General features: G+C 51.5%; 1 protein-coding gene across 1 annotated transcript in view; it reads right to left on the bottom strand.

Moving 5' to 3' along the window:
* Positions 1-22033: 22033 nt before the first annotated feature.
* The window catches only part of TMEM132B (transmembrane protein 132B), a 109388-nt gene continuing 105913 nt past the window's right edge, over positions 22034-25508 (bottom strand). The window contains exons 8-9 of the mRNA XM_040986861.1: positions 25189-25380; positions 22034-23985 (exon numbers count right to left, since the gene is read on the bottom strand). Of these exons, the coding sequence (XP_040842795.1) occupies positions 22837-23985; positions 25189-25380 (1341 nt within the window). The 3' untranslated portion in view covers positions 22034-22836. The remainder of the gene's footprint in view (positions 23986-25188; positions 25381-25508) is intronic.

Genomic DNA, 25508 nt, shown 5'->3' with positions numbered 1-25508 from the left:
TTCCATTCATTCCCTGCCAGGCCTCACATAGCTTCAGACCTGATCATCTCCCGTCTCCCTTCCTTCTCTCCCTCTCCCACAACACAACTGGAACAATGAGGCTGCCTAGCCAAAACTCAGATCATTTCAAAAACAGCTGATTGAAACCAGAATCTTAAACAAATTAACATTTGAATAAGACTGAGCATTTTCGCCCAAAAGGTCAAGCCTACAGAATACACTGTCTCATAGATGAATCGGACAGGGCCTGGGCCTCTTCTTGACTGGAATGGGAGTCAATGATCATCATATTATCACATTCTGTTATGCATTAGTCTTTTATCCAGCTTGGGGTGATGGTTTCAGGAGCACCCCTGGAGTCCAGAAGCAGCTTTGTGGGTGCTATCCCATAGGAGACATTTAGTACTTTTCAAACGCTGCCTGAGGTCAATACAAGCAACAAGGTCAACACTGACATGGAGAACTCACTGTTTTCTCAGTATGAATATGTGACCACACACAGTCGCTCTGCCTGGACACCGAGCTAGCTAGCAAGCTGAGACTGGCATTGCTATGACCTCACAGGGCAAGCTCTTCCTAGCTACCCTGATGCAGGTCACAGGTACGCACACACGGCAGGCTCTCTCCACCAGCCTGAGCGGTCATGCTGAGAGTAGCCCTGGGCCGAGGCCACCGCATCACACGTGAGAAGTCACAGGGCCATGGCCCTCAAGTGTCGGGTTGCCTTGCCTCCTTTCTGAAACACTCCTGATAACACACGTGCTTTTATGTCCACCAAACCAGAATTTTATCAGAAAGCCAAAGCAAACTTTTTCCAAAGGAAAAAGTTGAACTTCTTTGCAATTCATATGCACATCCAATTGTATCTGTCTCAAGGCCCCTTCTTCCCATTCCCAAGACAAGAGCTTGGTACTCAAGAAAATTGATTGGAGTAACAGGTTCAGTTCATTGCTAACAGACAGGCCAGGTGTAGACAGCAGATTTCCATGTTAATGAGCATCTTGTAGGAATTAAACAAAGGGTGCTCTGAAGGAAGCTGCAATGAGAGTTCCCAAGGCATGCTTCCACTTCCTCCCAACTCTGAGAGAAAGACAGTGTCTCCTTGGGGTCCCAGACCACAGTGGCAACTCTACCAAACTACATGAATTCCACTGAGCTCAGTTTTTAAAGTTTTATTTCTTCTTTATACTTCCTCGCTCTCATGCTTTTTGTGGTTGCAGCTCAAGAGATAAACAAGAGAGATGCTCTCCTCCTCACACCGCTTTGCAAATTCATCTTTGCCTAGGCAACTTCAAAGAATATCCGACACACACACTGTTCTCCTTACCAACCTGCTGGGACTCCTTGCCCTGTAGATCCTGTCCAAGCTCCTCTACTGATGGCAAAACCCACCCCCCCCCCAAAAAAAAGGACTGGCACAGTAGCCAGGATGTCCCCCAAGATGCCTGCATCCTCCATCAGAGTATCTGGAAGAAAGTAGTGGCAGCCAGCTCCTAAGGGGAGCGTGTTTGGGAGTCCCATTTTCAGCCGTGTCAGCCACACTCACTAATGTCCTCCTCTTGAATGCAAATTGGAATGGAAAGAAAATCTGTTTTCCCGCCTCCAGGAGATGCCCAGGCCTTGTTAGCGCAGGGGTGGGCTACAGGCTCAGGAGCCCTTCCTCTTGGCCGCAGTCCAGTCTGTCTCTCTATTGCACCACCAGCCTTCAGCCTGGACGGAGCTGGGGTGGTCTCCTGCTTTATACCCTTGCCCGACCTTGTGGGGTGCTGCCTTCTCTAGGTGAGATTTGGAAGCAAAGTGTGGTTGACTGTGTTACATAATATGGCTTTCCTAGGGTCGATGTTACTACTCTTTCATCTGCTCGTGCCGCATGCGTACACACACAAAGTACGTGAGATGAAGGGGGGTTGATACATTGCAAAGCATCGCGCTGCACGCCTGCAGGATACACAATGAAAACAATGAACCACGGCGCGTCACTGAGGCCCCCGACGCTAACACTTGGTGCCTTTCTTTCAGGGAGTCAGATTTGAGTGATTTCCATCCACAGCTAAGATTTTATTTCATCGATCGATCTTGTTGACGTTTCTGAAATTACTAACACAGAGGTGCAGGAAGAAGCAAATGCAAAATCAGGGTGTGGCTGGCAAGAAAAGCCAATAAATGTTGAAGCAATTGCACCCGCACTGTACGTTCAGCTGTCCATAATTGGGACAAAGATAACCAGACATTGCGAAATTTACTATTATGTCTATAATCGCATGAGGATTTGAAGGGAGAGAAAAAAAAGAACCACATACAATTCGTCTTTTTCCCCCATTACAGAGCCTGGATGTAACAGTGCCACATTAACTTGAGCTATTCACGAAAATACAATTCAATTTATTCATGAAACCTAGTGCTACAAATGAAAAAGATGCTTAGAGATAACACTGCCATATTTAGGCTAAAAAACAACATAAAGTTTTACTAAACGTGACCTGTTTTTTCAATAGTTTTGTAAGTAGTGGCATGATTTAAGCACACCTATGAATGTATGTCTTCCTGCAGGGAGTCGGGTCAGCCCCTCACCTCTGTGGCCGGCCATCAGGCTGTGTGTGCCCCCAAGCAGGATCGTAATGCTCACCTCTGTGGCCCGCCATCAGGCTGTGTGGGCTCCCAAAGAAGATCTCAACTAAGTCTGTAAAGCTGCTGTGTTGACCTTCCCATGACACGGGGATGGAGGGACAGGCACCCAGAGAGGTTACAAGCTGACCTGGACCCACAGTCGGCCCAGGGTGCTGGAATTTAGCATCAGTCTGTCCCGTTCCCGTGCTAACACGCCAAGGTTGTCAAGGTCAGCATAGCGTGAGCTCAGACTCACTCCAGCAGACCAGGAGCTTCCCAGAAACAGGAATGATGGGATCACCCGGGAATCCAGGAACCAATGGAGGAAAAGCTTAGAATTGAAACTAAGGTGAAACTGTCTAGCAGTTGGGAAATGGGCTCTGCTGCAGAGCTCCTGGGCTCCCAGCCCCAGGCACCATGTCCTGCTCACCCCAGCGTGGGCAGGACGAAGGATGTGGGCTGCTGGCCATTTTAGAGAGACATTTTGGGAAGGTGGTTCAAGGAGATGACCCTACAGAATTCTCTTGTCGCTGTTCACACACAAGCAAGCCAACTTGACCGACCGACGAGCAGGATGATTCGCTGGTCAGGTATTCAATGTCCACTCAGTGGCTTGTGCCGGGGGCCAGGCCCCTTCTTCTTGTACATGAGAACCACCAGATTCAGTCAGATACAAATATTTTATGCAGGGTTAATCTAAGCTAAAACCAACTTAATTTTATCATAAGGACATGATGTAGCACATACAGCACACATGTGAGCGTTTAACAACGACTCTGCATTATCTAACTGTGGGTGAGTGCCAGGATAAATCTCGGTTTACTTAACCTACGCAAGGGGCAGCAGGAGCAAGGTTTTGGTGCCTGTCTAGAGACTCGTCCCCCCTTGGTTTCGACGAAAGCCATGAGACCCTTTTGTTTTGACGACACCTTGAATCTGTGGACCCAGGCATCGGCAGGAAGCCCGAGACCCTTCGGGTACTGCCCTCCCCCTCAACCTCTCCGGTAATTTGGATACTTTCCAGTAGCTTGGTCAGCTCCTCCCCCTGCCCACCCCGGCCCTTACCCATCTTGTGGTAAACTTGTGATAAGCAACTCCAGGATTCAGCTGGGTTACTAAGTTGTGGGCCACACAGCACCACCTGGCAAAGTACATGACAGCTGTACTGCTTGGCTAGGCTTATATACATAATAGATACTTACACCCAAGAGAAAGATTGTTCCTACCTGAGGCTTGTTCCCCCGGACCCTCCTATATAAGCTTGTGCTTGGTTATTAATTGTTATTAATAAGTAGACAAGTTCACCATGTCTCCAGTATGTCTCTATTGAGAACGCCCTCACCACATCACATTACCTGGGTGGGTGGTCTACATCTAACCACACAAGAACACACGAGGTGGATGTTAACGCTTCCTGTCCCTGATCCTAATGTGCCCTTGCCATGCCCCCTACACAGGCGGGTGATAACCACCACCAAGCACCATTGTTTCCTGCAGTCACCACAGCATTTGTCATGCAGATTCTTCTGCAGGTGCGGATGGTCCATTTCACCCTCCAGGATCAATTGCACAGCCCCATTCAGTGTCCCTGCCTTAGCCACCAACCGTGAAGCCAGACTGCCCTGCCTCTACAGCTGTCCACTACTCCTGATGGCCAGGACGACCCATGCTCTCACTAAAGCAGTTTGGCCGCCAACAGATATGGGCAAATGATGCTTGATATGATATGACTGTGATTCAAATAACTCACTTGGTTGTCTCCGGGTTTAAAAGCACAGAAAGTTGGGAAGTTCTCTGCAGCCAGGAGGTGGCACCCGGTGCTTCCAAGGTGGTCACCATGCCACAGAGCGAATATATAGGATTGCACTGTAAGCTTTCTGTTTCGTTTGGATTCGCATGAGAAAAAGAGAAGAAAGGCAAGGCCAAGACTCAGGAACATTCAAAGAAGACAAAAAAGGTGCCTGGCCTGCAGGCTGAGCCCCCCCACAAACAACGCCCTGCAGAAAAGAAAAAGACCCTCAGGGTCACGGGAAGGAAAAGAGAAACCTCCAACAAAAGGGTGATGGAGAGACTTGCCAGGGAACAGCCCCAGGCTCAAGGACGTTGCAACAGCACTAAACAAAAACAAAAGAAGCCATCAGGAAGATGGAAAGTCCCTCCGCCCTGGGCAAGCAAAAGCAGTGAAAGTTATTTAAACCAGAAGGAGAAAGGAGGCACGGGGGAGAATGGGTCCCAAAGTGCGCTTTACAAGAAAACCACTGAAACGTGCGGATGCTTTAGAACGGTGGGCTGACACTCCATCAGGGCCCACGTAACACATCCAGAACTGTCAGCCACCCTGCGTTGCGTACCAGGTATAAAAAGGAATCATCTTCCCCATTACACACCACTGTGGGAGTAATCCCCACGGGTACTGCCATGAGGTGAGCCAAGTGAATTGGGACTTGCGTTGTAATACAAGGGACATCTACCGAGGGCACCAACACTCCTGGAAATGACGGCTGTGTCCTTGCCATTTTATTTGTTTGATGGCAGGCAGCTGTATGTTATTCACTCCTAATCATTATTGAACACCACAAAGTCAACAGGAAAACCGTCCTCACTGTGACATTTCTAGAAAGAAACAAACAAACAGCCTTACATATCTGTAGCCACGAGCTGGTCCTAGAATCTGGCGCTCCAGCTGGGAGGGTCAGTGTGGTAGGCGCTCCTCAGTCTTGCCTGGTCCTAGAATCAGGCGCTCCAGCTGGGAGGGTCAGTGTGGTAGGCGCTCCTCAGTCTTGCCTGGTCCTAGAGTCAGGCGCTCCAGCTGGGAGGGTCAGTGTGGTAGGCGTTCTGTCAGTCTTGCCTGGTCCTAGAGTCAGGCGCTCCAGCTGGGAGGTCAGTGTGGTAGGCGCTCCTCAGTCTTGCCTGGTCCTAGAATCAGGCACTCCAGCTGGGAGGTCAGTGTGGTAGGTGCTCTGTCAGTCTTGCCTGGTCCTAGCATCAGGCGCTCCAGCTGGGAGGGTCAGTGTGGTAGGTGCTCTGTCAGTCTTGCCTGGTCCTAGAGTCAGGCGCTCCAGCTGGGAGGGTCAGTGTGGTAGGCGCTCCTCAATCTTGCCTTTCCCTGAGGAGCTGCAGTGATGTCCCTGGTGGATTTGCCCTCATTAACAGAGATGTTCAGTTATGCTGCTTGGACCCTCTGTCCTGGTAAGCTTCTCTTGGCTGAGTGTGTGAGTGAAGATGCCCTCTACTTTTGGTTGAAGCTTTAAAAAAAAAATCTGCGTAGGCCAGGCTTGGACTTGTGACATAGTTCAATCTACAGGAAATCAGTGGTGGGGATAAGTTCACTGTTTTTGAGCTTTGAGCTTAAGTTGAAAGATAGCCCAAAATCACACAACCCAAAATAATGCCAATATTGAAACCAGAGAGCGAACAGAGGCCTATATGTTGGGTCACTGATGTCTCCTATGCCCATAAAACTTCTCCAAAGACAGAGTTGAAAATCAGCCCAGACTAGCAGCCCCCACTGGAGGCGGGGGTTGAGCATTTCTTGCTTAAGTGTGTCTTCTGTGGCATACAGAACAGTTCCTCTGCCCTAACAATTTTTTTCCACATTAGAAACAGATGCTTCTGTGGTCACTTGAGCCAAATTAGGCCAATTAGACAGCCCTTTCTGAACACAGGGACAAAGGATTGAAAAGAGCTTATTTCCACTTCACTCAGCAGAAGGCTTCTCTCCTAATCTTTTTGTATCAGGGGAGTACTAATAAGGCTCCCTTGCGTGGTGTTCCGGGGTTGCTTAGGCCAATATCTTACCCCGCTCTGATGCCAGAAACCAATGCCCATCGGGTGTCTCAGTCCCTGTCCGACAGATCACCTTCTGCCTGAGTTACCCAGCCTGCAAAGGAAAACCTAGCCCACTCAGGATCCAGTGAGTGTCGGATGTCTCAGTCCCTGTCCAACAGATCACCTTCTGCCTGGGTTACCCCAGCCTGCAAAGGAAAACCTAGCCCACACACTCAGGATCCAGTGAGTGTATCGAGTGAGTGCTGATTAAGTGCCCAGAGATGGCTGGGCAAACTCATGGATCTGTAGATCTCCATGCCGCAATTCACACACACACACACACACACACACGATATGAATCAGAAAGGTTTTAGTCAAGAAAAAGAGAAAAAAAAAAGTTTTCCCTGCAATGGAAACACTGGGCATTTCAATACATGTAGAAACAAAGTATGAATCATGTCTACACACACACACACACACACACATATACGCAGACATGTATGAATATGAATCTGGACAGAAAAGACAAGAGTTGTGGTTACCTAATCTGAGGCACATGCTGGACGGCAAGCGCTCATCCCACAGACACCTTCCCAGCATCCCAAGCGCTCAGCCCAGACACCTTCCCAGCATCCCAAGCGCTCATCCCAGACACCTTCCCAGCATCCCAAGCGCTCGTCCCACAGACACCTCCCCAGCATCCCACCTGAATCTTGGTGATGTCATGTGACCTGATCTCCCTTGGGGAGTGCCAGCAGGAGCACTGTGGGTCAGCCACATGCTAAGACACAGCTGTGACATCTGCACTTTCTCCCCCGAGGGGCCATCTACCATCCATGTGTGATTCTGTCCACTCCGGAAGCCCTTGGCTGAAGTTGACAACGCCCTTGACAAACAAAGGATTCTGAAAGAGGCTCACACAGTGAGTCAGAGCAACCAACTCGAGATTTCTATTGGTGAGAAATAAACTTCCCTTTGTGTGTGAGCCACTTTGTACATTTAGAATCATTTGTCGTATCAATCAAATGCACACATACACAGTGGAAATTTCTGTATTTTATATAACTGCTTTGTTTTGAACAATGTATTTAAATATATTTATATATTCACCCAAGAATTATTATTGAAATCCTATCACTTGCTAAGGTCTGTTGGATAATATTTACTCCACATAAATGTACAATCCAATATCCTGGAATATGTGACCAATTAATAATATGGCTTTTCGTTCATGAGGCATACTAGTAATGAAGTCACCTTTCACATCCATTTGCCCAGATCATAGCCCTGAATTCAGGCAAAGCAGGGGTCAGTCGGTCCATTTCCAAGCATGAACCTGAGACTCAGGCCAAACAGGTGCGGGGGCTGACTCTGACAGAAGTCCAGCGGTTCTCGTCCGGAGGTGACTTCCCTCCACTCCTCCCCCAGAAGCTTTGCAGAGTACATCACTGACTGTTGTGCCAGCTGGCAGTGACTAGGAAAGTGCAACAGTGCCACACAGCACAGGTGCTTAGCCATGCCAACAGGGCCAAGATTGAAACCTCTTAGCCTAGAGCTCCAAATCTTAAGCTTACTCTAGGAGAGCTTCAGAGTTCTCAACCACCACCTGGAAGCTAAAAGTCACTGGAGAAACATCTTCAAAATTCAAAAGAGAAATTGTTTCCAATCTGAAGCTCTATACCTAGATTCGTTAAAGCATGAGTCAAATAAGGATGCTTTTATACGCAAGTGCCCCCGGTTTCTTTGGAATCCAACAGTGATAGACACTCCACCAAAACTAGGAAGCAAATAAACAGTAAGGAGGACAACACGGAAGAGATGACTAGCATTCCCGGGACTCTGAGGAAGGGGAGGAGCTGCTTGAGTGTCGTCACAGCAGTGTTCTCAGGACGGAGTCGCTCACGTGACTCTGGCAGCGATGGCCAGGAGGCACTGAGATCCACAGATGGGAGATTTAGTCAACCGGCAGAGGGGCGTTGAGTGAGAGATGGGTTTATTAAAGAGAAGATCTCAAAATGAAGCAGGAGGACAGTTACTACCCACAAGGAAAGGAAACCTAGCCATCTGCCTGGCTTAGACAGGAGTCACCACACAGCACAGCCATGCTGAAATGACTAGGATCCTAATCCTGTAACTTTCGGGATAAGGATCCAAGGGGTAGACCCAGAACTAGAGCATCACTGGTAATCAAGAACAGAAGCTGAAGAAGAACCTTTACACGATGAAATCACCTTGGAAATAAGGAGCAAAATGTCACCACAATTACGGAAATAGTTGGAAGCGATAAACTCTGTCTCAGGGAACACAGGGAAGGTGGACAGTGTTCTTGCTTTTGTTTTTCTTTGTAACAGATCTGGTTGAAATATCTGAATTCATTAACTGTGTGACACATAACTTTGAATCCCCTGGCCCGTTACTGGAGTCCACACTGCTGCTTCCTGATGGGCAGGAAGCTGGAGAGAGTCAGTGCCAGGAGCCCAACCCAGGAGCCTGGCGCTGGGACACAGCAAGCCCAGCGCAAGGGCACTGCTCACTCCTTGCAGAGTCACATAGGCTCAATACATCATGCAAATCTCACTACACGAAGTATGATGAATTATGCAACACACAGAACATTCCCTGCTCGGGTCTGGCTCTGCCTGTGGCCTGTGATGCATCTTCCCCTTATTGCCTGGCTGTTTGGGTCTATTTGGAGCTGCTCTAGCAAAGACCATAGGCAGGGACGCTTAGCAGCAACAAACAGGTGTTTCTCACAGCTTGGAGACTGGCAAGCCCAACACCAAGTTGCTGGCAGACTCGGTATGGTAAGGACTCCCTTCCCAGATCATCGTCCTTGTTGCTGTGTCCTCACACAGGGACAGGGAGGGGGAGCCTTCCGGGGCCCTCACTCAGGACGGCACCAGCCCCACGCAGGACAGTTCCACTCTCACAACCTGGTCGCCTCCTGGAGGCTCTTCTGCCAACACCAGTACCCTGGGGCTGAGATTCCAAGCAAGGGATTTGGGAAGACACAACATTCATTCCAGAAAGGAGCTAAGAGCTGGTGAGGGAAGTGTGGTCTCCTTGAATACACGTCAGTGAGTCGGCCATGCGGCCCCCAGAACCCCAGGGTTCTTCCTCCTGGGAAGAAGAGTTGCCGTGGCTAAAGCTGCTACTCCACCCCGCTACCCAGTACAGACACTCCTGCTCCGCCCCATCCCCACCTCAACAGCGAGACTAGTAAGCCTTGCGTCACTCCAGCTTCTGTCCCAAGCATAACAGCATCTTTGGCTGGGTCCCCTTGCTCTGAGCCCCAACACCCCAGGCCAATATCCCTTCCCACTTGGTGAGGGAGGATCCCTGAGAGTCATAGCGGTTACTGCTGGCCCCTACTGCCGCTGCTGGCGGCTGCTCAGGAACCTTGGTGCTGCTCCTCTAGGGTCAAGGCCAGAGGCAGCGGAGCCTGGCAGTCCAAAGCCCCTGCGAGGAGACATCACCTTTGTAGCAAAAAGACAAGGAAACACACAAACTCACCCAAAACGCAACGTGACCCAAACACTCCGTCTCTTTGTTTCTCTTTCAGCACCGAGCAGCAGTATCAGAAACTTTAATCTGACAGGCTTGTTCTTTGCGTGTTTTCTCCTGTTTGACGTCTGTTTTTACCTGATAAGCCACTCAGTCATGCGGTCAGAGAGGCCTTCACAGCCGTTGGCTCCCTCCATTAAATGGCTTTTCTGCATCTCTAAAATTAAAATGCTTTCTTCAGGAAAAGGGAGAAACCATTAATAATTTAGCATACAAATCAGACTTTGCATTTTGTACTAAAATAAGAAGTCCTGTGGACCATGCAGGTTCACTACCACAACACGGAGTAGTTTGCTGGTCGCTGCCACAGCCAGGGTTGACAGAGGTGCCATGGAAGCCAGGTGCAGGGACCACAGCTGTTGCCCCCAGCCTGTCTCTAGGGCAACGCCTTGGAGCCCCTTTTTTTTCCTCTTTCGTAATTTTGCAGGGGGAAGACAAACACGTCGGACAGGCCATGTAAGCCCAAGGTGCTTCTGGAAATTCCATGGGCTTTAGATCACAGCACAGTAGCACGGGGGCAAGCCATAGGGTGTGAGGGCGGGCACTTAGTCTGCCCTCACCTCCTTAGATGTCCCAGGGACAGTTCCGCATTTGACCAACCCCTTCACGTGCGGAGTCGGGCACCACAATCCAGGGGCTGGGGAGATTGTCTTCCCCTCTTGGTAAAACACGTGCTAATGCCAAGAGGAATAACTTTTAAAATTCCCAATAGTCCCAAGCGGTACTGAATCAGTAGCTGGAAATTTGCTCTCTGCCAGTGCCGAACGTCGGTCATCAGAGCAGCAACAAACAGCCGCTGCGTTACCTGTGCTCGGCTGACCGCCATGCCGACCACGGTTGGGCGAGGTCAGCAGGTGCCTGAGCCCCGCCTCCTTCCACCCAGCTGGTGAGGGAGCAGCCTCACTTCACCGGCTCCTGGTGCAAGGCCGCCTGTCCCAGCATCCACCGAGGCCAGATGCAACCCCCTGACCACACTGTGGTCATCCTCTCCTTGCTGGCTTGGTGGTGCTCTCTCTAGGGGACCAAATGCATGCTGACAGCCCGGCACAAGAGCAAGAGCCTGTGTCCTTGTCACTGGGTTGATGAAAGCATCCACCAACGGATAATGGCCACAGCCACACCAACCCTGAGTTTACTAAGGAATCCAGGAAAGAGGAGGCGAGAAAAGAAAATCAGCACTCCTCAGGCCTGGGAGCGTACGTGAGGTAACTGCTCCCTTCCCATAGTCAGACACGACAGAAGAGAAATCGGGTGAGTAAGGGGAAAATGAAGGTGTCCAGTGGCTCCTGGACCCACCAAGCCTGAATCTGCTGACCATCTGGGCCGACGCCTCCCTTCTGCATATAAACTGTGGGTTTGGTGTCTGGTCGCGCCCCTTGGCTCGCTGGGTCAAGATGCACTATTTGTAAGAAGCATTGAAGCATCTATTACACACACTGCAAAGGTCCACTGCTCCCTCACCAGCTGGGTGGAGAGGAGGCGGAGCTCAGGCACCTGCTGACCTCGCCCAACCGTGGTCGGCATGGTGGTCTTGCAAGGTCAAGATCCGACCTTGCAGTGCAGATCCTGCTCCTGCGTGCATCAGCTGGAGCGACTCAGCCCTGAGGCTCACGGACAGTCCTGGCAGTGGACACAGCACTGAAGCCGTGGGTCCCATCGGGGAGTCTGGTCAGCACGGACCTGACCCCAGCTCACCCCACCTCACCTCACAGCACACAAGGCAGCAACTCCAGAAGAGGAATTTGGTTGGACACACGCTTCAACTCATCTCTGACTCTCAGCTGAACTCTTGATTCTGCAGCAGGCATCCCTCAGCTTGTCGCTGCTTTCCTGGAGACGTCTGTGGAATTGAGCCCAGCTGTCTGCACATCCTCCTTCCCCAGCCTGAGCCCAGCATTCCTTTCCAACTCCTCCCCTCCTCCTGCAGCCCTGTTCAGTGTTCACGGCATTTCTGGAACATTCTAGTGGAGCTCCAGATGCAGGCTGAGGAGCCATTCTTTCCAAAATTGGTCTTTCCCTTTCTGTAATTTTTTCCCCACCCCTGCTGCTGCCAACTGGTGTCAGAATCAGTAGCAGATGCCTAATTCAGACTGAGCTTTAAGAAGAGATTCTGGGTGGAGTGAAGGCGAAAACCACTCGAGGGAAGTCACGTCAAGGGAAGTCACGTCACTTTGTGTCGCCACAGAAGTTCTTTGTAACCTTCGATTTTCACTGACACGGGACGTTGCAACACGCCGACTTGATCTAAATCTCTAGGCTCAACAATTTGTTCAGTGAAAAATAAAACCTTGAAAATACACAGAGCTGCTTTATTGATTGACACTTCAGAAAGATCCGCATCCGACAGTTCTCGCCAAGGCATCCCTGCTCTGTGTTCACCCTCCCGGCCCGCCCGCAGCCCACCCTGAGCACCCCACGCGAACACGCAGAGGAGGAAAGGCATCAGGGAGGGCAGAGCCTGGGGGGCACGTGGGAGGAGCTGACAGTGAATGGCCAGCCTAGTGGTAGGCATCGCTTTGCGCCTCGCGTCTTCCCGCCCTCACTGCCGTGTGTGCCAAGCAGTGTAATTCCCTGTATTATTGATAGAAGAACCACAGCACTTCTCCCGGTACTAGCACTGGGCCAAGTAGCCTAATATCCTTTCTCCGTCATTCCCTTCTAGAAACACAGAGAGTGGGCGTGATTAGTGTGCCCGCCTGCACACGAGGGAAATGAGGCTTGGCACTGAGCTAATCTCCCACTTAGCTCTTCAGTGGCCAGCTTCCCACACCTGCCCTCCTGGTCAGCACCCCAGCACGGCCGCAGTGCTGGGCGCAGAGCAAAGCACTCCATCCAGGTCCCGATACACAGAGAATACAAGCAGAAATCAATGCTTGCTTGGAACCCAGACCAGGTAAGGGACCTGGCCAACCCGAAATCCAAGCTTGACAAAATAGACTCAGAGAAAAGATTATGGGACAGGCAGCTAGTTGTGAGTGAGTGTCCCTCACTGAGCCCAAGGCCTGTGCAAGCGCCTGTCTTTCACACAAAATGGCATGGAGTTGGGGTTGCACCTGCACGCATCCTCCCACACCGTTTGTCTCTAGGTGACCTGTAACACCTAACCCCGTGTTAATACTGTGTGAACAGTTGTTAAACTTCGCCATTTAGGGAATAACAACAAGAACAGGAGTGCGTGTGCACTGTCCCAGGGTCCTTTCCTCTCAATGGCAAGCCCAGGAGCACAGTCCGCAGAAAAAGGGCATGAGTTCAAGGACAACCTTGGCTTTCACAGGGGAGAGGCTTCACACCACACACGCAGCACGTGGAGCACACTGCCCCAGTCTCCCCCAAGTCCAGTTCTTGATGCCCTGAGGCCCGCATTCCTTTCCATCTCGGATGACACCAGCCTTCTCCAGGTCCAACCTTCAGAACCAGGAAAAGATACGGTCAAGCTAAGAAATCGTCCAGTGATTGAAACATGAGGGCATCTGTGCTGAGTCCGCTGTGTGGAGTTTGGGGAGCAGCCGCTGTGCTGCGGGGAGACGTCTCTGGTTACCGGCACTGAGGTCGCACCGCGAGGTTTCTGAGTGGAGTGTGTGCATCGCTGGGCGCAGCAGGTGCCCTGGACCCTGTCCACCCGCGACTCTCTCTGACCTCACCCAGCATTCCTTTCTAAGTAAATGTTGAGTTTTCTTGTTAGAAAATTGACTGAAAGTCGTTTCTGCATGCTAGCCAACTCAGGGCTTCGGCTGTTTCTTGGCCAGCCTTCGAGACAGTTCTGCTTTTATTTTCACAGAAAAGTCAAAACACAGTTGATGTGACTGTCTGTAGAGCTGTTTCAAAGATAAGAAAATGCCTCCAGAGAATTGCTAAAATTTCTTGCATCTCATTTGTGACCCAACCTCGTCTTTCTTGTAATAAAAACAATAATATTTTCAGCTCGGCTCTGTGTTGGGAACACAATGTCCCATTTCCATTTCACTGGTGTGTGATTCCCATATGGCCATGCCTAAGAGCTCTTCTGATATTAAACAGATTACAAAAGTGACATCTAAAATTTGGAAAACTGTCACTAACATGTGCATTTTAATTATGAATCATTTAAAATTGCTTTTTTGTCTATGGTAATCGGCTTGGCATGATGCAAACTCTGAAACATGCGGGTGTTTTGTCGCTCTGAAAGCGCTGAAGGCCTTCTTTGCCGGGTTCTGGGTCGAGCCAAGCGTGAGCAAAGGCTGTTCTCGCGCTGAAGAGTCGCATCTGGCTTCACACACGGTGATTTTCTGTCCTCATTTCGCACGATTTTGACCTTGGACTCCCTCCACCTGCGCTGGGTTTACTTCTGTCCGTGTTTGGCTCGTGTTATGGGGCAGGAAGTTGGTTTGTGGGTCCGAGACATGTTTGTGTTTCATTGCTTCTTTTGTTCTTAAGATTTAGCTTTATTGTAAAGTCAGATATAGAAAGAGAAGATAGTCCGTCCAATGATTCACTCCCCACATGGCCGCAACAGCCAGAGCTGAGCCAATCTGAAGCCAGAAGCCTGGAGCCTCTTCTAGGTCTCTCATGCAGGTGCAGGGTCCCAAAGCTTTGGGCTATCTTCAGCTACTTTCCCAGGCCACAAACAGAGAGGTGGATGGGAAGCAGGGCTGCCGGGATTAGAACCAGTGCCCATATGGGATCCTGGTGCGTACAAGGCCAGGACCTTAGCTGCTAGGCTACTGCGCTGGGCCCATTTCATTGCTTCTAAACCCCCTAGTTTTTCATGCGCCAGCTTCCTTTTTGCACCGCTGTGATTGCATCCCTCAGAGTTTTGGGGACTTTGCTTTCATTTTTGTTCCACATTATATGTTGGCTATTATCCCCTTACCATTCCCCCTTTTACGCATGAGTTGTTCATAACTGTGCAGTGTCGTTGCCACCCCACGGGTGGTTTCCTCACAGTTAAACGGCGCCATCTGCATGACCTCAGCTGTTCGGGTGAGCACCGTTTACAGGGCGAGGCAGGGTCTGCTCTGGGGAGCGTTCTGCCACTAGGAGCCAAGAGTCCCTGAGATACAGCCGGCTAGCGGAGGCACCACAGCCTCCATGTCCTTCTTGGTTTTCTGAAAGGTTCGTTGCCACAGGGGTCTTGATGGCGCCAGCTCTAGTTCTGGCCTTTCGGCTTCGCTGTCCTCCTACTTGCCTTTGTTGGCTTTCCGAGGCTCGGACCTTGCTGCATGCACCTCGAGGACCCTCAGGTCTTTCTGTGGCTGCTGCCCGGCTCCGAGATGTCTCCGTCTGTGTTGCATTGCTCTTACATGACACCAGACTGAGTGGTGCCTGGCTCACGGGTCCACAGGTGGAGGTCACGTGGCTGCTTCTGTGGAGGGTTATCTCGCTATGCCACACCACAGACGAGATCTGGAGGAGGGGGGCGGCACTGCCCCTTCACAAACCACACAGTCCTGCCTGATGTTTGGCAAGGTGCCAGCCTCGTCAGCTCTTGAGGCCCCCCACTCTCAGCATTCGCGTTGAGCCCTGAGTCTCTAACGCATGCCCTTTGAGGGATACGCTCACACTGCCGCGGGAGGATGAAGCTGCACACAGCTCTGGCTCTGGGGAGCTCAGTATGTGGCCTAGCACACACCCCTGCCTCCAGACAGCCCCTTGTCATGTGCCACGGGGGAATCTGAGGGGTCCAGACAATACCACCTGTCCAGGCTGAAATCTGTCGTGGCCACAAAGCATCATGCAGCCACGGACTGTGGGCTTGCTCAGTGCTTACCTTAGGATCAGAAAGTACCCATAAAATTTATTATTTTGCTAAATCATAAGTCCCTAGCTGTGATCCCTCCACCAAACCCACTCATTGGAGGCTGTTCTTTTGATTATGATAACATCTGTTGGCACAAAGCGATAAAAGCACCATTTAACATCTGAAACACAAATAGACATACAGCAGAGGTCTTGGGCTTGTTGCTTAAGAGACTTTGCCCACCAATATTTGAAGAAGAAATCCAATCCATTTCATTACATTTTGCTGTGTTTGATCTAATAAAATCCCTGTAACCAGCAGAGCTTGATAAATTTTAAGACTCTTAAAGTTAAAATATTACTGGTCCATATCAAACAAGTCATAAATTGACCCAAACTTTGGAAACAGAGCCAGCAGCTAATTTTGTATTTCTCCTTGCAAAGAGTCTATAGTTAATGATTAGCATTCACTTCAATACAAGGGACTTAATCCTATCAAGTGCAAAGTCTGAGTAGAAATGGACTCTCCTGTAATTGTACATTTTGATGGGGTTAATTTCAGTGAGGCAGTGTCCCAGCCTGACTAGCCATGTGGAGGACATCAAGATACAGTGAGGAGGGCCTGGAGCAATAACCTAGTGGTTAAAGTCCTCACCTTGCATGCATGCCTGGGATCCCAGATGGGCACCAGTTCTAATCCCAGCAGCCCCACTTCCCATCCAGCTCCCTGCTTGTGGCCTGGGAAAGCAGTTGAGGACAGCCCAAAGCCTTGGGACCCTGCACCCATGTGGGAAACCAGGAAGAGACTCCTGGCTTCAGATTAACCCAGCTCCAGCCGTTGTGGCCACTTAGGGAGTGAATCATCGGATGGAACATGGAAGCCTACTTGAGCAGCACCTGAGCAGCGGGGCTCCCGGGTGGCGGTAGAGCAGCACCTGAGCAGCGGGGCTCCCGGGTGGCGGTAGTGATTCAAGCATCAAGACATGTCAGGGAGGCATTTGCATTTACTCTAGATTCCTAGGTAAGAACCCCCAAAACTCTGGGGGTGACATTGGAAGAAATGGAAGAGGGGCTCCCAACCCTCCCTTTACTGCTCCCCAGGCTGCTCCAAAGCCACAGTGAGGTCATGGACGCTCCGTGTCTGTGCAGCCGGCACCTGGGTTCCACAAGGGACACTGGATGCCCTTGAAGGAGTTATCTATGACAGCAACCACAGGAGTTCACATTCAGGAAAGGCTATTGATTAATAATTCCTTAATCAATTGGGAAGGCGACCAGCCCGGGAAGAGGACACACAGCATTGGCCTGTTAGGGAGCCACTGGACAATCCAGACACTGTGCTCTTTCAATTTTAAAAACAGTGCACCCCCTAAGACAGAAACAGAGGATCCTACCGAGAAGTCAGATTTCCAACACACCGGGGTAAGTGCCATGGCACAGTAAGCTAAGCTTCCAGCTGCGACTCTGGCATCGATACGGGTACATATTGCATTCCCAGCTGTCCCACTTCCAATCCGGCTCCCTGTCAGTGCACCTGAGAAAGCAATGAGAGATGGCCTGAGTCCTTGAACCTTGAGCTCACAGCAGAGACCCAGAAGCAAATCCCGGCTCCTGCCTTCGGATCTGCTCAGCTCTGCTATCGCGAGGGAGTGACCGAGCAGAGGGCAGATCTTTGTACATCTCTACTTCTCTCTGTAAATCCACCTTTCAAGTAAAAATAAGTGTTTGAAAAGAAATTTCAACAAACTTTTTCCTTGTTGCTGAATCATTGATGTAAATCCTTGTTCTGAGGTGGTGATCACGGGCAGTATTACAACACACAGCACTGCTACCGAGTACACACAGAGCGTTCCCCTCGCCATCCCTCAGTACAGCACAGCAGCCGCTTTCCTACACGGCAGCTACGTCGCGTTGGATGCCGAGAGCCACTGGGAGACGTCTGTGTGGAGTGTGGCACCCGACGGACTGGAGTATCCCCAGGGTTTGGTGACCTCGGGGATGCTGGAACGAAACCCACGTGGATGCCAAGAGACACGTGCCGTCTTCCCAGGTGCGTGTGGAAGCCAGCTCCCCCAGCACCCGACCCCCACAGTGCTCTACTCCACGGGCAGCATGGTCTTGGGAAATGCCCAGGATGCTCCCAGCATGTGCAGCATACAGCGAGACTGCTGTCCTCACCGCCAAGCCGCGATGGCCTGTCGGAGCAGCCGACTGACCGAAGCCGTGAACGAAAGAACATGGGAAAGGCGCGTCACGGAAGGCAACGGCCTTAAGCATGGTGAGGCGCGAGCGTTACTGCCCTGGCAACACAAGTTTCCCACTGCACTTGAGTAATTTCCCAAGTGCCCTGAGCCACAGAACAGGCCACCAACAAGCAAGCGGGGGGAGGATGTCCTGGCACTTCTATGTACTTATAAAACTCTGAAAAGCAATAAAGAAACAAGCTCTATCGCCTATGACATCGCACAAAGCCACGGAGAGACCGGCAAGCAGCTCTTCCACTGAGAACTGGAGGTGCCACTTGTCATCAGCACACATGCATACATACAGAGAGGAGACAAAAGGGCCGCTCTTCCACAAATCTCATTTGAAAGTTCTGTCGCCTGGTATATTTCTACAACCTTCATTTCACAGTTAACTCCCGTATTCCCCACAACCTAACAAAGGCCAGGCAGGGGATGGGCCAGCTGTCATGTCATGTCCAGTTACTGCCCAGGACACATAGCTAGGCACCCCAACAGCAAGCCAAGCCAGGGCATTTGCCAAAAGGGGTTGCAGTTAGGATTACGGTGGCTTCCACCAAGTCACAGCACTTGGCCAGCACACACCAACCTTGCAGCTGGAGCCTCCCTCAGCCTTCCACGCAGGTGCACACTGGCCTCGTGGTTCATTCATAGCCTCTCAGCTCTGCCCACCTGTGTTCTCGGCATGCTGTGCCCATGACCACAGCCAACATCCCTGCCCGAACTTCACACGCATAACCCAGCCCCCGATAGGGCGAGCCTGTGACAGAGGACAGGGGCCACCCAAGGCACCCTGGTGTGTCGGTGCAACTTTCCAGACAGCCTGACCCCGGATGGGGCGGGGGGAAGAAGTGTCCCCCAGTGTGCTGGGGAGCAAATGCGAACTGTTGGAAAGGACAAGATTGTGTGCAAATCTCCAGAAACGGTTTCATGTGGGGTTACTTCCTTACCGAGGTTGTTAAAATCTGCGGGTGAAGAGAGAAAGGCATCTCTAAGTACAGCTAACTACATAGACGCTGAAACTCGGGGGAAAGGTGCATAAAATGAGGAAGCCACTGAATAATGTTTAAATGTTTATTTTCATGTTAAAAATGATGAGTTACCCTGGATTATATCTTTATGCTGAGAAATGGAGTCATTTTATTTACGAAATATTTCCAGAGGAAAAAGAAAAGGAAAAATTCAAAGGTAATGGAGAGTAAGATCAAAACGTTCTAGAAAGTTCCATCACAATCCCGACAGGAGTCACGTCCCTTCCAGGTCAGAGGTCTCAGCTCAGTGCACTGCACCTCAGGCTCCAGCGTCTTCCCATCAACAGATTCACTATTGTGTGAGCGGGGACGTCTGCACGTTTAAAAGCTACAGTTCCGCATGCTTTTATTTGAAAATGCATTTATTCCAATACACTTCTCAGTGATTCAGCATACTGCATATAGTACATACAAAAATATCTGCTACCCACAGTTTCACGTAAGTCTTCCTCCCCCCACAAGGTCCCTCTATGCAACAGGTGAAATGCATTACGTGACTACACACACACACACACACACACACAGTTGCAAGAGGGAGGACTGCTGAGTATGTGGGCCGTCCACCACGGCACTCAGACACTGGGATGAAAGCAAGACTGCAGTTTAGGGGATTAGAAAACCCAGGGGAGCCAATGACACGCGGGATGCGGAGGAGCCCTCCTGCGCCCCCTGTGGTCATACAGGGTACTTTTCTAACGGACAGAACTTCTACTGGAATCCCAACAACTCAACCTTTCTAGAAGAATGAAACAAGAATGTCAATTAAATTCCATGAAAGCGGACTTTGCAAAACTTAGAAACGAGCAGGTTACAATGGCCTGATGGGACAAAAAAAGGATCCATGTCTCCTCTGTGCCCATGTATACAGACACGTTCTGCCAGGACAGTAAGGTCGTGGCGTTGGGGAGTCCTCCCTGGCTCGATGCCCACTGCCTCTTCTCCTGGTTCACAGGGGGCATTCTGAGGTTTGCTAGGAGCCGTTCTCACCAAAAGCACACATCCATCATCTGCTTCTCGTTGCTTTTGAGGCAGCACACGTGTGTGTTTCAAGGTGCGTTCTCCAGGGGCAGCTGCTTCCGGATCCCTCTGCTCAGAGTGGTACAGCCAGACGCTGGGGACAGGGGATACCTGTGTTCCAGACCACAGGAGTTCCCACCCTCCGTGGGGCTCCAGGGCTCCCAGCCTGCAGGCAGGCGCCTTGGGAGGGGTCCCAGCATTCCATTCTCATGGGAAAGGAAGGGACCTGTGAAACTGCGTCAGCTCGGGTTGTTTACTGAGACCATCAGCCACAGGAACTGGGATCCAAGTCAACATACGCCCCTCTTCCCAGGAAGCTGGCTCTCAGAGCCGGAGAGTGCACATCCTGGCCCTCCTGTTGGTTTTGGGTGGCCAGCCCAACGGCCGTGTACGACCATTAGGCAAATGAAGTGCTATGGATCTACATAACCCAGGAACATTCTGCCATGCTGAACAGGGTCGAAACCACAGCTAACAGGGACAACTGGCAGTCACCGTGGCTTCCCACGGGCTGGCACACTCTGGCATGCTCTCTCTCTCCCTGTCTCCCTCTCTCTCCTTATCTCCCTTCTCCCCCCCTCCCCCTTGCTCGCTCTCTCACACACACAAAAGTCCATGTGTTCACACATGGATTAGCCCAATACTAAAAGGGGCCCTCCTCCAGACCCCTCACCAAATGTAAAATTTGGCCTACATTTTGAACAGAGATTCAACACAAATGATGATGGGGGACTCCCAAAGGCTGCATCCCCCAGGGGCTACCCACTGGCCACACAAGGCATCCTCGGGGTACCATGGTCAGTCCGTGGCAACGCCTCAGCGTGTGTGCTCACTAACCAGTGGGCACTTCCTGCACACCCTGCCAAACGATGCTGTTGTCTCAGTCTGCCAGGTGCAGGCAGCCTGCTGAGCGTGTGACAGAAGCCCCAGCTTCTGCTGAGGCTGCTTCCCACCATTTCTGGAATACTCAAGATGCAGAGCGAGCATGGGGTAGTGTGAGAGCAATGGGCTCCTATACACAGCCTGGTGGGTTTCAGCATGTGCGGTCTGCTTTCCTGCTGTACTCGGCGAAGGGGGCCATATCCCCACCTAACCCCTCCAACAGCCTTTGGCTAACTAGGGAGCTTTCCTGAGAAGCTGCCAGCCATTGCTTTGCCAGCTCTTCCTGCAGCATATGCCCGAGTTGGCCAGTTTCCATCTGCACACCACCTGTGGGAACTTGCCACGGTCACTGCTGTGCCGCAGGCCTGAAGCTCACCAGATACACTGCACACTAGCTTCCAGGGGCCATCAACCAACACGCTCTAGTTCCAGGGGCCATGGAGCCGTTTCCCTGCTGCTGCTTCGAGGCCAAAGGTGGCTGGATGGATACATTCAAGTCCATGGAGACCTGAGAGTGCATGTCATGGTCTCCTTCCAGAACTCAGCCCTCGGCCCCAGGAAGCCCAGGACTGCAGCCGCTGGCCTCGGCACACCCTTTCTTCTCAGGATTTGTTATGGTGACCAGTGGCGCAGGGCAGCTCAGAGCTGGCACGTGATCTGGGGTCTGCTTCTCTGAGGAAGTACGCGGCCATCACAGCCTGCACCTCTGACATGCTTGCACCATTTCACACATTCTGCCTTTATTGCAAAACACTAGGCTGGACTCCTCCTCCGGCCAGCTTGTCTTAACATTTAACAGCTGTGGGTTTCCCATGGCACCTGTCTCCTGGGCTCTGGAATCGCTGGAGGTGGGGAGGCACGGCCCTTGTGCACCAGGCCACGCCATCTGAAGGTTTTCTCTTGTGAGAGAGACTGCTTCCAGTGTGGGTCCTGGTACGGATACCTGTCTACATACTGCTATGTGGAAACAGCATTCTACTTACTTTAAAATAAAAAATCATGTCCCTGTGAAACGAGAAGCTGTTTCCAGAGCTGTTCCGAGGCAGTTTCGTGTCTGTGTGCTCGACAGGCCAGCTCCACTGAGTACCCCGTCTGGAGCACACAACGTGCAGACAGCAGCCAAGTGGGTTTGCTCTCAGACACACTCTCCAGGAATCTCCTAGGGATCTCCCACAAGCAAAGAACAGAAATCAACGTGTGTGACTTTTAACTTTTCTCTGATTTTTTTTAAGCTTCATGTAAAAAACTGTAAAGAGATGGCCCTCCCTCATAGTAGGTTAACATTTTAAGTAAAACCCCTTGTCCCAGGCTTACAAGGGAAAGTTCAACAACAGAAAGAAACACAGACGGGAACAGGCTTCCTAGGCAGTGTCCCTCAATGACGAAGTGCAGAAAGCTGGGCTAAAACCCAACGGCTTGCATGGAGACCCAGGAACAGCACGGCACGGCACACCCCAGGGACAAGACGCATACATGGACCCAGTGGATCCCAGAGGAAGGGTGGAAACCTTGGCTCTTCCTGTTTCAAAAGGAAAACCAGAGGTCACAGAACAGGTGCAGGGGCAAACGTATGTAAAAATAATGTGCGGCGCTCCCAGCACACAAGAGTAGCTACATTCAGTCATCTTTCTCACACATCTCAACTCGGGCCGAGGGCAGCCAAGTGTCCACTGTGCTTTAAACGGTCTAGAAATAGAAAAGTCATGCCCCGAATCCCCTCTCCTACATGGCCGTTGGTTGTGAGATGAGTACCAGTGCTGTGGGGCGTGTTTCTTACCGTCACACCGGGCTAGAGCCAGGCAGGACCTGCCCCCGAGGTCTTACTCCAGTCCCCACGGGCGGCTGTTTTGCCTTGGCTGCGCAGGCCTCGGTCGGACACCTGCTGAGCAAGGGATGCCAACAGACCTCCACCAACACTCTGGTAGTCACCCCCTATTGCAGATCAGACCCACCGCTCCACCATCCCAAAAACAGAAGGCATAAAGGTGAATACGAACATAAGAAAGCAGTTACATCTGGTCCTGCAACCTCTCCATGTAGTCCCGGAAGTCCTGCGAGGCCCCCAGCCCCACATCCTGGCAGACCCACTTGATGCTGTCGTCGCTGTCAAACAGGACGGAGTTGGTGTAGGGGCCGCCGTCCTCAGGGAGGATGGTGGTGTAGGAAGTAAACTTGACTCTCTTCCTCTTGGGCCCCGAGGGGTTCACAGGCTCGCTCTGCATCTCCTTCTCGTAGCCATAGTCGGAAGGTCTGAGCAGGTGACTGTGGAAAGTCTTCTGGGAACTGCCGTTGAGCAGGAAGTTCCGCTCCTCGAACGGCAGCCCCCTGTCCAGCACGGTCGTGCACTCCTCCGACGGCAGGGTGATGTCCACCGGGTTCTCCAGCAGCTCCACTTCGTTCCCCAGCCACACCCAGTCGTGAGAGTGCGGGATGTTGCCTTGCTCACTCACTGCCAGCCTTTTGTGTCTGTATTTCCAGGCAAACGCCACGCAGTTGATGAGGAAGACGAGGATGGCGAGGCAGAAGACGCAGAGCAGCGCGTACATGCCGATCTCCAGGTCGCTCAGGCCCCTGGAGGCCACTGTGAGGTCGCTGGGGTCGTGGGGTCCTGGCAGCTTCCCCTGAGTGGGGAAGCTGGTGAAGGCATCCAAGCCCCCGCTGCGAAGCGGCTTCTGACCCCTCCCCACTGCCGGTGAGTGGGAGCTTGCACTCCTATTGGTGCTGTCCTCTGTGCCGGCAGGGACGCCATGGTGTGGCCACTCCTGCACAGCTCTCTCGTGGCTCCCCTCGCGCTCGATGGAATTACTGAGGTGGTGTTTGTACTCTCGGCTCACACCCTCGATGTCATTGGTACCTCCGGGGTGCCCACCGATTCCCGGCTCAAATTTGACCTTGACGTACCCTCTACCTACGGCAAGGATGCTCTTCCTCTTGGTCTTCTGGCACGGCTCACTGATGGTCATCTCCAGCTTGACCAAGGGGCCTTGCCCCTCGCCTTCCGCCACCACCAGCGGCCACTGGGACTGCAGGTCTGGCTGCACAGACACCACCATTTCATCCAGGGATGAGACAGTAACAGAAAAATCCTTGGGCTCGTAGATGTCTAAAGGCGTCACCGAGCCGTCACTGAGCAAAATCCAAGCACTGACTGTGGCTTCCTAAGGAAAATGAAACCAAAGCATTAGGTCAGACACAGGTGCTTTCAGACTTACAAAGATAATTTCTGGGCCCGGCGTGATGGCGCAAGTGGTTAAGGTCCTTGCCTTGCATGCCCAGGATCCCATATGGGCGCCAGTTCTAATCCCAGCAGCCCCGCTTCCCATCCAGCTCCCTGCCTGTGGCCCAGGAAAGCAGTCGAGGACGGCCCAAAGCTTTGGGAACCTGCACCCGCGTGGGAGACCCGGAAGAGGCTTTGGATCAGCATAGCATCGGCCGTTGCGCTCACTTGGGGAGTGAATCATCGGACGGAAGATCTTCCTCTCTGTCTCTCCCCTCTGTACATCTGCCTTTCCAATAAAAATAAAATAAATCTTTAAAAAAAAAAAAAGATGATTTCCAACAAACAAACTTCTATGTTCCTTAACTTGAACAATTCCCACCAAGCCTTTCACTGGCATCAGCTGTGTGCTTTGAAGGGACACATGATATGCCATAATGAATGCATTAAAGTGTAAATTAATTTATTGCAGGCCATAGAACAGAATTTGACTTTGACCTTTCTAAAAACATTTGGAAAGATCAGGCCATTTATCTGAATCAACTTCAGGTGCAGCTAATCAGGCTTCTGCTCAAGAAAATAACCCGTGGAACACTCATTATCAGGAAGCCAAGGCCAAGGAGGAAGCACACACTCTGGAAGCGCCTGGTGGAAAACGCACCGCCAGGCCAACTGACTCGACAGCACAGTGCCCCCGGAATCTGTACAAATGCTTGGTAGTGGGTTAAACATGGAGAAGAGATAATACAATAATACAGCAAACAGCAGCCATTTGGTGTCCATGTGCAGTTGACAATAACTACAGCAAACAGCAGCCATTTGGTGTCCATGAACCATGGTTGTGTAAGCAGCTAAGATGGCCTCTTGGTATCACAATCACCTGCCTTGGTTGGTCCTTTGGTCACTGTCTGGCCCAAATAAGACAGCTGATGTGCATGTGGCAGGGATGGAAAGCAGATGAAAAGAAGATGCATCCAAGCCAGCACTGTCCTTCCTCAGAGAGAGGGCGTCTGCAGGAGAGGCGACAACCCACCTTGGGAATGGGCAGCCCAGTGCCCAGGGTCTGCTGGATCCGTCAGCAGGGCCATCACCCATGGGAGAAGCTGACTTCACTGACCAGGGGCCCAGGTCTGGGGGCTCTCACCTGCTGTGGGGCTTGAAGAACGTCCTGGGCTGTTGCTATGGCGACAAGAGCCCTTTTGTCTGCCCGGTGAGGCTGCAGGGAAACAGATAAGCCAGCCACCAGCTGCACACCCAGCTCCGTGATGGTGACGCGGTCATCCAGGACAATCACCGTCTTCTCAGCCAGGATGGAGTCGGACAGAGGCGAGAGCACCTGGAAGGCCAGCGGGAGGCTCGTATCTCTGCTCCACAGCATAGGGCCTAAGCTCCTTTGTGGACAGAGCCATCGATGCGCTCTCCCTGCTCTTGACAGTCAGGGATGTGCCACACGGGTGAGTGCCA

The sequence above is a fragment of the Ochotona curzoniae genome, unplaced genomic scaffold, assembly GCF_017591425.1.
Source record: "Ochotona curzoniae isolate NIBS_2020 unplaced genomic scaffold, NIBS_Ocur_1.0 contig_46, whole genome shotgun sequence".
Classification (NCBI taxonomy): Eukaryota; Metazoa; Chordata; class Mammalia; order Lagomorpha; family Ochotonidae; genus Ochotona; species Ochotona curzoniae.
The sequence above is the reverse complement of the archived record's forward strand: the minus strand, read 5'-3'. Positions and strand labels throughout refer to the sequence as shown.